General features: G+C 40.8%; 1 protein-coding gene across 1 annotated transcript; it reads left to right on the forward strand.

Annotated features, from left to right (window-relative positions):
• Positions 1–2,259: 2,259 nt before the first annotated feature.
• Positions 2,260–9,336, forward strand: KRT28 (keratin 28). The gene is made up of 8 exons (XM_003786383.2): positions 2,260–2,768; positions 3,300–3,382; positions 3,922–4,078; positions 4,540–4,701; positions 4,782–4,907; positions 7,547–7,764; positions 8,643–8,698; positions 8,981–9,336. The coding sequence occupies exons 1-8, from the start codon at positions 2,319–2,321 to the stop codon at positions 9,121–9,123; spliced, it is 1,395 nt and encodes a 464-aa protein (XP_003786431.1). The 5' UTR covers positions 2,260–2,318; the 3' UTR covers positions 9,124–9,336.
• The last annotated feature ends 4,232 nt before the right edge of the window (positions 9,337–13,568 follow it).

A 13,568-nucleotide genomic window follows, 5' to 3' on the forward strand; every position in this document is an offset into this window, starting at 1 on the left:
GCTGGCACACACAATCAGAAACAATAATAACAAGAAAGGTGACCATTCATTGACCGTTTTGCATTTGGCAAACATTGGGCTAAGCATAAGTTCATTTTGCTTCTCAGCAAACTTAGGAACTGGAAACTCTTTTTATCCACATTTTGATAACTCCCTAAACCTTTTCTGAAGGCCTCTGCGCAAAAGGGTTCAATAGAAAATGATATTTGTAACAGCATTAACCACTTAATGTGCTTTCCACCAAATTGTTCTAACAACTTGTACTCTCAGAAAGTTATCCTCATCCCAGTCTGCATTCCCAGCTCTCTCCACAACCCTGCATCCTCTCCCACACCTTTCCCTCTCCCAACTCCTCTCCTTCACTCTCATCTCCCCGTCACTCACACTTCCACACATCTAAGCATACAGACTTCAAAGCAGAGTCTGTATTCTCTAGATCCCCAATGTCACATCTGCCACTGGGCCACTTAATTCTTACCCTGAAACTCCTCCTTTAAAGCAAATACCAGCCAATGGCCCCATACCTCATGAAGGCCCCCCTCCCCATTACCCAAGGACTTTGCACCTGGCCTACAGTCTCCCCCTTCCCTCCCATCTCCTGTCATCACAGGAGGGAGACATCATGCCTGTGCAGTGGCCCATATAGCATCATGGTCTAATGGTTCTGACCTTGTACTCTCATGGCTGTCAGGTCCAGTCCACTGCTGACCTCTTATTCCAGTGACTGTGGGGTCCAGTCCCCATGGCTGTTCTCTGGACTTTGGCAAAACCTGGGGTTGTGCCTACTTCAAAATCTAAACTCTGGTTTCTACTATCCAGAAACCCGTTTTCCTTCACCCTTATCAATCTCCCACTCACGCTCAGCCCACACCACGGCCTCACAAAGATGCTCCAACACTCAATCTCCATCTTTTTCTCAGTCTATCTGTCCCTCTGGATGTACTTTCTTCTTCCTCCCCATGTTCTAAGATGGCTAATCGCCTCATCGTCTCAAGAGCACCAGAAGCTTCTTTTTCACCTTTTCTTCTTTCTGAACCTATCTCAAAATCCCCAAAGCCACATCAATCTGATAATCGTCCTCTGTGTTCCCACACTAGGATTACTTCCAAATACACACAGAATGTTACTACAAACGAGAGCTGGGCCCTCGATTCTGAAAATGTTTCTACTCGTTGCTAGTCAGATATTTCCCCAGTCCGTGCGCTTATTCTAAACATTCACACCCGCTGTCAGTCATCTTCATCGGGGACGTTCCACCAACTCCTCAAATCCGGTCCCGAACTAAACTCAGCATCTTCTCCCTCCTGTATTCCCTGGCTCAGTTAATACTATGAATTCCCAGCATGTGAAACTAGTTACCTGACAGTCATCCCCAGTTCTTCCTTCTCTTTCTTATTCTTCTCTCTCCTTCCCCACTGCCTCAGCCTTCCCTCTCCCCGCCCCCACCCTTGTTCTAACCTTGTAATTGGCCTTCCTGTTACATTTCAGCCTGATCATGTTGCCTTCTGCTTTTTGCTTAGGACTCCTTCCCAACTCTCTAGACTAGAACAGAAGGCTAAACATGGTCCAGCCCTGTCTGGACTTGATAAGAGATCTCTTAGAGATGGCAATCATTGTCTTTTTCATCTCTACATTTACTTAGCACCCTATCTTTCATTTTTGCATTTGGCATAGAGCCCCAGATATAATCGTCATTCTATGCGATTTTAAATAATGGAGCAAATCATTATTTGTGACATTGTTCAAGGTAGCAAACGGTTATTAGAATCATGGTGAGCACAGAGAACTTACCTGGAATATATATTTTTAAATAACACTTTTTCCCCCCTCTGGTGGGATAAAATATATGTCTCTGTACTTAATAGTCCTTTATATGCCCCAGTGGTAATTGAAACCCTATCTGTACCTCAGGGTACTCTATCATAGTCTTACCTTATTTTTAAAAAACATGATAATACTCTGCACCTGATAATAATGGTATATTCCTAGGGTCTAGATGAAAGTAAAGGATTACTCACTCAAAATTAGAAGTTACAATAATGAACTTAATATAGAACAAACCCTCTTATATTTAAGAGGACAAATATCCTGCAGCAATACCCAGGGCTGCTAGACGTTAATTATTTTTTAAATCACCCAATTATACATAATTCTGTGGTAATCTAAATGATGCCACTTTTCCTTTGGCATATATAACTCAAAGAGAAACACCCCAATAATTGTATATAAAAGCCAAAAGCAACTATAAGTGCGTGAGGTCCTGTCCTTCTTTGACATTCCAGCTGCCCTCTGTCAAGGTGACCATTCCTCATAACACCATGTCTCTCCGATTCTCCGGTGGATCCAGGCGTATTTGCTTACCAGCTGGGACTGGATCTGTCAGACCAGCCAGTGGAGGCACAGGCTTTGCAGGCAGCAATGCATGTGGCACCTCTGTTCCTGGAAGTGGATTTTCCTGCACGTTGGGAGGGGGCTTGGGCGGCGTTCCCAGTGGGAGGCACACCAGTGGTGCCCTTGGAAATGCTGCTTGTGTTGGCTTTGCGGGAAGCGAAGGAGGACTCCTCTCCGGGAATGAGAAAGTGACCATGCAAAATCTTAATGACCGCCTGGCATCCTACCTGGATAATGTGCGCGCTCTGGAGGAAGCAAATGCTGAATTAGAGAGAAAGATCAAGGGCTGGTATGAAAAATATGGACCTGGATCTTGCCGTGGACTTGACCATGACTACAGCAGATATCACCTAACAATTGAGGATCTTAAGAATAAGGTGAGAAATCACAAATTGGAAGCTATTCATAGTTTTTAAAACTAAGAATTACCTAGCAAACGACAGAACTACAAAAGGAAGTCCTCTGTGACTGCTACCTGTCACTTATGTGGTATTTGTTATTGATTTTGATAAATAATTCTATTACTCAAAAGTAGGCACTTTGAGTCAGGCTGTTGGTTCCCTTGTTTATTCTGAAATATATTCATAGAGAAGAAAGTATTGTATTCTGAAAGTCCCGGGAGTGTATAAGAATAAAACCATTTTAACTTTTAAAAATTAAATTGCCAACACTTCACTACACAGGGAAGTAAGATTTTCTTTTCTCTTTTTTCTTTTTGGCCGGGGCTGGGTTTGAACCCGCCACCTCCGGTATATGGGGCCAGGGCCCTACTCACTGAGCCACAGGTGCCACCCAGGAAGTAAGATTTTTTTATGCAACAGCTTAATTGTGTAACAATTTCTGTCTTGTGAAACACTAAATCATGACAGCAGATGTATTTTTCGTGTTCTCCTTTTGATTTCTTCTAGGTTATCTCTTCCACTGCTGCCAATGCCAATGTCATTCTGCAGATTGACAATGCCAGACTGGCTGCTGATGATTTCCGGCTAAAGTAGGTGACAGAAAATAGTCGCGCTCTAGAAAAAATGTCCCATGCATTTAATCTGTGAAATAAAATTTCAGTTTCATCCCAAGTAGAATAAACTGTAACCTAAAGGATTAAAGCAAGCAAGAGATGGATGGTGTACTATTACAAGCAACTATACTCATAATTTATACATATTTATTACATTCATGGGACAAAATAGATCATAGTATTTCTATGCCTGCTTAGAATGTGACTGAACACAAAAGACACCCTCAGTCACTCCTCATTGACCAAATAAAAATATTAACTAAGAAAAAATTTACAAATGGAATGTTTGCATTTAATTGAGATAGGCTATTGGAATTTGTGTAATTAAATAACTGCCAATGATCCCGCACAGAGCAGGGTAGGGCTGATATGGAGGAGGGCTTTCTTTGTATACTTGTATGCTATTTAGAGTCCTAATTCATTTCTAATTTTCAGTTTAAAGCAACTGAGGCTTTATGTTTCTGTTTCTTGAGGTAGTCTAACTTGCACTGAAATTCATTTAAATGTCCCCCAAGGTATGAAAATGAGCTTGCCCTTCACCAAAACGTAGAGGCCGACATCAACGGGTTGCGGCGAGTCCTGGACGAGCTGACGCTCTGCAGGACGGACCAGGAGCTGCAGTTCGAATCCCTCAGCGAGGAGATGACCTACCTCAAGAAGAACCATGAAGAGGTAGGAAAAACTTTACCTCTAGTCAAGTTCAAATGGATGCCAATAGACCAGAAGGGGGCAAGGTGAAAATTCCATGAGGGCCAGCATTTGAGCGATTTCCACCACTGGCTTCCCATCAATTGGACATTTAGTCAATAATTATGTGTGGAATAACTCTCCCAACTCCTTTTCATTTAAAAGTATTTTAAGGAAAAAAAAAAACTTCATGTGGGATGCTGTGACTGTTTTTGCAGTGGTGGTGATCGTGGTTATTTTGCTGAAAAAGTAACTATAATAATTAGAGACTGTCGATGATTGGCATGAATATAGATTAAGTCAAGTTAAAAAATTGGGGGGCCGTAAGTTATATATCAGAAAGTTTAGGTCTCAGACTTTGAGACCTAAAGTAACACGAGTGAAAACTCTTCTCCGACTGTGTGAACACACGTTGCCCCTAAGGCCACGCTCGCTTTTCCTCGCAGGAAATGAAGGCTCTGCAGTGCGCCGCGGGAGGCAATGTGAACGTGGAGATGAACGCGGCCCCCGGGGTGGACCTCACGGTCCTGCTGAACAACATGCGAGCCGAGTACGAAGCCCTCGCGGAGCAGAACCGCAGAGACGCGGAGAACTGGTTCAACGAAAAGGTGAGCTCTGTCCCGCCGGCCCTGCCCACGCCACCCTGGCGGGCACCGACTCCTTTGACCCTTTGCTCTCGTCTTTGCAGAGCGCCACCCTGCAGCAGCAGATCTCCGACGACGCTGGAGCTGCCACTTCTGCCAGGAACGAGCTGACGGAGATGAAGCGCACGCTGCAGACCCTGGAGATCGAGCTGCAGTCCCTCTTGGCAACGGTAGGTGGCAGTGCAGGTCAGCCTGGATCAGGAGATCGAGCGCCTGAGACCCCTCCCCTCTCCTCTATCACACCTTTACCTGCAGCGAGTTCTTGACAGGGCCTAAGAGGAAAGAAAAAACAGACACTCAGAAAGATAGGGTCCTCTTCCTCCTTGGCATCACTAAGGGTGTCCCGGCCGGGGCTCATAAAATGAACGGCATTTCACGTAGATCCTTCCTTAGGGTGGTTCTTCTCAGCCCTGCAGAGCGCACAGTAACAGTATTGCTCCACCTGAAAATTACCTGACAGGTGTACGGTCACGTGGCCACACGGAGACGAGCCAGCATCACACCAGCACCTCCCAATATTGATGAAGACATATGAAAAGCTACACTGTGCTTTTCACCAAACAGCAGAGGAAAAGAGGGTAGACACCCAAATTCCATGCAGGCACTGTCAGCCTGCCTGTTCCCGCAGTGCCCAGAGGTCACACCCCTAGAGCCAGCTTTCGGCCACCTAAACACATAACACCAGCTCCTGGATTACGTCAAAGGTTTTATCCCAGGACTAAAATTGGCTTCCCTTGGAGGTGTTAGCTGGAAGTACCCAAAAGGCTTGATTTGAGAATTATGACACACATGTGGTGTAAGGATGCCCTGTCCTCACAAGAGGTTTTGTGCTCCCTGAGGACACCAGGTTGTAAGACAAAGAAAAGGGCAGTTTTCATACAAACAAATGCAGCCAGCCAAAAAAGAAAAGCGGATTCTTTGATTTAGCCACCCTAAAAAGGCACATTGATTTCTTAGTATATAGTAGTAGTAGGGAGACATGTTTTTACGCTGACCCCCAACTTACCCAGCCTGTATCTCTTGTCCTCACCCTCATCACTGCTGCTAGCAAAAGCCCTGAGAGCCCTGCTCCCGCTGCAGTAGCCGTGTGAGTGAATCCTCCAGTTTTGAGTTATGTTGAAAGGAAAGGACATAAGTTTCAAGCTCCACAATCACAATTTTAAGCATTTTCATATAGAAGCAGTGACAGTATAAAGTAACTAGATTCTGTGCAGCCAGTAGTACTATAATTTGGGCTCATGAAATAATTCACACTCCTCCCCCCAAAAAAAGCCCATTTAACAGACAACATAATTGAATTACAGAATAATGATGGCATACAACCTAAGTTCTGCACTTGAGATTCTTTTGAATTAAGATGAATTCTGAGCATAATTTCCTATAGTTAGCACACGAGTCATTGAGAGTTGACTAAATACATAAACGTTCACATTTTAGATTCCTATAATATACCAACCTCCAAGTTCACCCTATTCTCTATCCTCATCAACAAGCCATCCTTTACAGGGAAAGGCTGTGAAGTAGACATGCTGTCCCCTCTGACTTAGGAGAGTATCAGCAATCTTAAAGCGAATATCCTATAAGGATACATCATCTGGGAAACTAAAGTTTTGAGCGGCTGAGTACACACCTCACTGGTATCTTGCCTCCCCATTTCTGTCCTGATCACCTTCCACTCACATGCCCAGCACCTACACATAACACATGGTCAGCGCAAGGCAGTGGTTCTAAGTCAGTCTCAGTCAGGTTCTCAGCCCACTAGACCCACTGTGGCCTGTTGTAATGATTATCTTGTAACTCCCTCTTTGACATCCTAGAATGAAAATCAATATTAATATATTTAGCAACATGCAAAAGTATTCTTAAAAACTATAATGCCATAACTGCAATAAAAGGGAAAAATATAAGGAAAGAATTTTCAAATAAAATGTATTCATGACTTATTTGGGCCCAGTCACCCAAGGAAATGTAATGCAAGAGATTGTAGCTTTCATCTTCTTTTAATGAATCTTTCATTTTCAATAATGTCAGATCAAGAGTCAGTCGCCCAATACAAGAAAAGAAAAATGAAAGAGTGGAGGTGGGTGGACACTGATAAGAGCTAACATCAGGTGAGGTAATAACTGCCCAAACATATTTAGCTATAATAAGGGAGAGAGGAAAATTACCTTAATTGAAGTGGGGTCATGTGTCAAGGCTAATTACAGACCGTGGAAGCAGAAGACAAGGAGTATGATATTCGTAAGAGTAGTGTCGAAATAACAACCTGTGCTGTGTTATGAGATAGATCTCTCGTCTTGAAGTCCCACCCCTTTGAAGTCATTCTTTTACTCCCAAGTGCTTTGAAGGAGAACAGAAAATCAAGGATGGATTAGAAAAAGAGCAGCACAGAAGGTCTTGGAGAAGTGTCAGGGTAGATGGGTGGGCACAGTGGCCAAGTAACATTGATAATAACAGGCAACCTAAAAATCAATATGTGGTTTCAAAATAGAAGTTTTCTGATTTCTGTTTCTTATTGTGTTACCCCAGAGAAGTGCTTTGACATAAAAATCTATCATAATAGGACATATAATGTAAATATCATGAATTTCCACTGAAATAGTGAAAAGTCTTGTGGAGTCAAGTCATCCAGCACACCTGGTCCCCACCAAGGAAATGCCGGCTTCTTCCCCTTCCCATTTGATTGTGACAAGCCCCACAAATTGCCAAAACTTGCCTAGGAGCAGCGCTGCTGGTTGCTGAGAAACACTGGTCTACACAGTCCTCAGAGTGGGCTCATCCCTTGCTATGGCTTCTTTGATGTCCTCAGAAACAGTCCCTGGAGTGCTCCTTGACCGAGACCGAGAGCAACTACTGTGCACAGCTGGCGCAGATCCAGGCTCAGATCGGGGCCCTGGAGGAGCAGCTGCACCAGGTCAGAACTGAGACTGAGGGCCAGAAACTTGAGCATGAGCAGCTCCTGAGTATCAAGGTCCACCTGGAAAAAGAAATCGAGACCTACTGCCGCCTGATTGATAGCGATGGAAAGTAAGTAAAGTCATTTAAAAATCCAGTTTTTACCTCTTTTGAACTACAGCCACTCACTGCCCCGTTACCCTTCCATGCATTCAAGCCTGTTCTCTTCCATCCCCACTGTAGAAATCATGTCCGTCTCCTGCCTCAGGAGTTAAGGGTGTGTTATCTCTGACACATCTTGCACATCGCAGCCTCCTTCTCCTCTGCCTTGGATGACTCCAGTTGTCCCCACAGAAGTTCCCATTTTTTGTCCATGTTAATCACTGTGGATTCAGGATTCTCTCTACCCCCTCCTCACTTACTCAGTTCATTCTTCCTAATATCATTGCTGCCCTGAAGTAAACGTACTCTGTACAAATGTATGTATGTCCTTAAGTTTTAAATTCTAGGCTTTAAACAAAATCAAGTGGAAACAAGGTTTATTTATGTCCTCTCTTTAGACAACATTTCATTACTTTCAGATCCTGCACACAAAAGTCTTAAGAATTTCCTCCATAGAAAACTAAGACCTTTTTTTTTGGAGACAGAGTCACCCTCAGGGTGAGTGCCATGGCGTCATAGTTCACAGCAATCTCAAACTCTTGGGCTCAAGCGATTCTCTTTCCTTAGCCTCCCAAGTTGCTGGGACTATAGGCGCCCACCACAACAGCTGACTATTTTTTAGAGACAGGGTCTCCTCTCTTGCTCAAGCTAGTCTTGAACTCCTGAATTCAAGCAATCCACCTGTTTCGGCCTCCCAGAGTGTTGGGATTACAGGCGTGAGCCACCATGCCCACCCCTAAGATTTGTTTTTTATATACAAAATTCACTTGAGTTCATTGATTCAATGAATATTTCTTAAGTGATGGCAAACCAAAATATAAAAGAATAAACTTCTTTTTCTTTTACAGTTCATGCTCAAAATCAAAGGGCTTTGAGTCAGGAAGCTCAGGGAATTCATCTAAAGGTAAAAAAAAAATCTATTTATATTTCTACTGCAGCTAATAATTTTGCACCAATGGCAGTCATACAGCATAGCAACAGTCAACATTGAAAGCATTGTAACTAAAGTTGTCTGAACGGAAAGTATTATTTTGGGCAGATAAAACCATCTCAAACCATTATTATGGATCTATGCTTACTTCCTCACCAAAAATGCTCATAATGTATTATAGTAAAACCAGCAGTAGAATTCTTTGTCATGTAATCTTTCAGTATGAACGTATATATTCGCATGTCTTATTTTTAGATTTATCCAAAACCACGCTGGTAAAGACGGTGGTTGAAGAGATAGATCAACGTGGTAAAGTCCTTTCATCGAGGATTCACTCCATTGAAGAAAAGACGTCTAAAATGACCAACAGCAAGACAGAACCAAGGGTTCCTTTCTAGTTGTCATTTTAAAGCAAAGAATTTGGGAAAGGATCCTGCCCAGCTATGTTACTCTAATTAACCTGGAGCATAAAAACATTTTCTGTTTTTAAAGTTACTTAGCCAAGTAACTTACTTAACTTCTACAGTATACTGGGTGCTTTGTTTTCAGGTAAATAAATTTTGATGTGTACCCACTTTCATTCACTGATGAGTAATAAATAATTGTGGTTTACTTTTTTCTGCGTCTAATTCATAAGGAGACATTCAGGGAATAGATTTTAATCGTCTTTCCCTCTAATTTTAAATAATAGTCAATACTACCACATGGCATTTAAATATGAGACTTCACTAGGCATAATCTTTAAATCTTACCATGTCTACGTGGGCAAATAATCCAGAAAAATTCAGAAATTCTCCTGTTGACAAGTCCCACCATTAGATGGCACTTTCCTGGTACTATATGTGTTACCAGGAGCCTACCTCAAACTCAAGCTCTTAAAGGGATCAGGATTCTTCCCAGTCTACCAGCCCATATTTAACAGGACAATTTATGGAAAGACCCATGGCAATGAGCCTCGTGTTGACTTCTTTTCTAAAACAGAGATCAAAAGCCTTGTTTTTTTTTTTCAATGAAGGCCCACATAGTAAATATTTTAGGCTTTGAAAGCCAAAGGTCTCTATTTCAACTACTAAATCAACCTCCGTAGCAGAGAGCAGCCATAGACAACAGATGAATGACTACAACCCTGTTCCAGTCAAACTTGATTTATGGGCACTGACATTTGAGTTTCAAATAATTTTATGTGCCACTAAATAGTATTCTTCTTTTGATTTTTTTTTTTTTTTAACCATTTAGAAATGGAAAACCATTCTTAGCTCTGGTCTAAAATACATGGCAGGCCAAATTTAACCCGCCAACACCTGTTCCAGAACTTACAATATCATGAGAAAGTTGATAAACATGATGGTTATTGTGTCTTCCTGTCTTTCTGCATCACAATATATGGTAGAAATTCTCAACAAGCATTAAATTGCCTACAAGCAAAGCAGCTTCTTTATTACTCTATGACATGGCCTGGTTTTAATGAAAAGCTCCAGGGAGAGAAGGGATTCTACCCCACAACCCAACAGTCACACAGGAGTTCAAAGAAGTGGTGAAGAATGGGATATTTGTAACATCTTTAGCCAAAAGTCATTAAATGAAGCAAGTATGAGAAATTCATGCGGAAATAACTTCCCAGGGATACAATGTGCAGGGCTAGCTACACATTTTTCAGGACCCGCTGCAAAATGAAAATGGGGATCTTTTGCTCAAAAATCAAGAAAAATGTGTCATTAAAGTTACTACAGCATAAAGCTTTTCCCTGTCTTCTACGGTTATTCTCTCAATATGGCCTGAGTTTTTGTTGTATGGGTTTTTGAAGGCTTTTCGATTTAATGTCATTCTAAATAAAGGAAAATTAAAAAATTTAAAGTTATTAGCATAAACTTTACCATTCATTTTTATATTGTGCAATCCTACTTTGAAAGCCAAGTGTAGGAATATTTAACTTGAATACAGGATCGATAAAATTACAAAAAGTTGGTATTTTGTAGCTCACGTATGCCTGTGCATTTTGGTCCTACCAAAACAGTAGACACATCGCACGAAACAAACTCAGCGGTTTTTATTTCACTTCTTTAGATATACACGTGGCACCAGCGCTCTCTGTCTTCGGTTTACTGATGAGCAGAAAATACTGAAAAGAAAAGGAACTATGTGTCATCCTATTTTTCCGTGTCAATATTTTTCACATAAGTGGTTGGCCATTACAGGAAAATAGTACAAGTAATATATGATAGGGTTCTTCAAACGTTTAGGGTTTTTAAGACCACGAATGTCTTCTTTCTGCCCTTAAAGAAAGTTCTGGTTTGAACGGGAGAGCCAGCTTCTTGGGGTTGTCAGAGACTGGGCTTTGTCATAGACATAACATACTGGCTTTGTACCCTGGACTCCTACGCACTGTGGCTCCACTGAGCACGTGGGCACTGCATACACGATATGCCTCTGGCCGTATAGCACAACCGCAGACAAACGTATCTGGCAAACTCCTCTTCTCACTTGCATGCCCCATATCAGGTTTCAAGTTCAAAGATGCAAGTTTGAAGATACAAGACACAAGATCAAAGATAAAACGTCTAAGAATTTCAAGATGGCAAAAGATGTACAGTAAACCAAGTATGGGCCCTTTCTAACGTGAGACCTTGTGCAACTGCTCAGGTTTTATGCACATGAAACCCATCCTGCATATCAAGCATACTCATCACACATTGATTTTCAAAAACAAACAAACAAACAAACACACACACACTTTTTCTTTATGGTAATCTGCTTTCCAAGGCAAGACCTATGACAAACAGTGCACACTGTACTTTGCTGTAAAAATTGATATGAAAAGACAAATCTAATTCACCACTTCTTGCTGAAGAAATAAACCAGAATTCCTTGTGTGTCTACTCAGCAAAGGAACAGGTGCAAAATTAAACTGTGAGTGAGTTTCTTATAAGTTCTGTCGTGTTTACAGGATGGAAGACAACATCCCATCTTCGGATTTCAGGGTCATAAATCTGTCCTTCCTTCTTAGGTGTGTGAAAACTGCCCATGGCCTTGGGTTCAGTGGTTTTCATTTGCTCAGAATTCTGGGGGTTCTGAGATCTTTAGGAATTCTGCTAGTATTTAGATGTTTTTCCCCAGTCCTCGAAGGCTCGCCCTGCTTTTTGCTGGAGTGAGTTTCTACCCTGGAGGTACCTCTAAGAAATCAGTCTCCATCTGAAGGAAAAGGAATTCAGTCACAGTGTTTGGGTGGTTGCTAAGGTAGAAATCACACACTGCTATTCCTTCTTTTAACAAACACTCAAGATTCCGGAGAACTTTCTATAAGGGAAATAAATTACCCCATGCTTAGGTGTTACAAATGTTTTGGTATTTCTATTTTTTCTTTTGATTTTTATCATCGTATAGAAATTGATAATTCATTGTCATTTTAATAAAAATGTCCATCATAGTTTGAGTTTCACAACTGCTGAGAAAAGACTTTGTAATTCCAACATCATAAATAAAATAATCCATGCTTTCTTTTAGTACTTTTGAGATGAGCATATGATTTTTGTCATATAACAGTTTTATTTGCTCTATATAATATTGGACCATCTTTGCATTCTGTCAAATAAATCTCTTGGGCTATTTCATACAATTTAATATACTATTGAATTGTATTTGTCAATACTTTCAGATTGTGTATTTCCAGAAGACGTCCTTTCTCTGAGGACTGATTTCTCCTAAACTTCTCATTTCCTCTGATGGTATTTTACTCAATTTAATAGGGTTTTTTTTCTTTTATTTCTAATTCTTTCCTAAATGTTGTTACCTCATTTCTAATTTTTTTTTTTTACTTTGAGTTCATGTTGTTGTTTTTTTTTTTTCTTCTATCACGTTTAATGGTTTTAGCTCACTTTGAAGTGGTAGGTGATATCTTCATCTGTTTTGTGGGCATGTCTTTCTGGCATGCTTTCATCTTTTACAAGGATGTTGTTTACCTTTTCTACTGAAGATAATAGGCTTCGTGAGTGTATTTAGCATTAAGCAAAGTCTCGGGTTCAGCTTTAATACTTGGCAAGGTCCAAATTCTATTCTTCAGTGGGGCTTTTAACCAAAAAAAAAAACTGTTTCTGGTTTGAGCATATTTCCAGAACAGTTCAAGCTGCTGTGTTTGCTTATCACTCTTACTTCAGCTTTTTGGTTTTTGTTTCCTTTTCAAACTATTTCCTTTTCTTTTGAGCATAGTGATTAATTCAAAAGGACATTTACTGTAATTTGTCCAGCATTAGGATATTTGGTGATGTATGAGAATTTCAAAATATCTAATCTTGTTTAGCTCATAGACTTGAAACTATCAGAATGTCTTTTTTTTTTAAGTTGCATATTTCGTCAGCTTTATTTGTAAATTTTACAACGAAAGCTGTGATGTTCATTTAGGACTCTTTCTTGGTTATGTTTAAATTAAGTTTTGCTTTTTATTAATGGGTGTACTTTGGTTTACAGGTCAAATTGTGGCAAAAGTCAAAACACAAAGCAGTAATCTCTTGTTCTCCACCTACTCCACCCCAAGTCCCGCTTTCCCCAGGAAACCACGTAAAGCTCTTCTAGCTATTTCTTGTCATCATTGTCTCTGCTTTTTAATATTATTTTTAATTAATATTTCTTGGTTTATCCATTTTAGACATTATATATTGTCCTCTGAAAATAAAGTTGGGAATTTATCACTTTCCATTTCCAAATGTATCTATACCATAACATTTGGGTAAATCAATGTTCCTATTTTCATCGTTAAGACTAAGTAAACATTGTTCAGTGTCATGTGGAGCGGTATACTCTATTTCCTTGGCCACCTTTTTTGTTCCTTGGGCAAGCAATATGTATCTAA

The sequence above is a fragment of the Otolemur garnettii genome, unplaced genomic scaffold, assembly GCF_000181295.1.
Source record: "Otolemur garnettii isolate 467f Iridium unplaced genomic scaffold, OtoGar3 scaffold00018, whole genome shotgun sequence".
NCBI classification, from domain to species: domain Eukaryota; kingdom Metazoa; phylum Chordata; class Mammalia; order Primates; family Galagidae; genus Otolemur; species Otolemur garnettii.

Coding starts and splice junctions, on each gene's coding strand:
- KRT28 (XM_003786383.2), top strand. CDS start 2,319: ATGTCTCTCCGATTCTCCGGTGGATCCAGGCGTATTTGCTTACCAGCT. Junction 2,769..3,299: donor TTGAGGATCTTAAGAATAAG/GTGAGAAATCAC, acceptor GATTTCTTCTAG/GTTATCTCTTCCACTGCTGC. Junction 4,702..4,781: donor AGAACTGGTTCAACGAAAAG/GTGAGCTCTGTC, acceptor TCGTCTTTGCAG/AGCGCCACCCTGCAGCAGCA.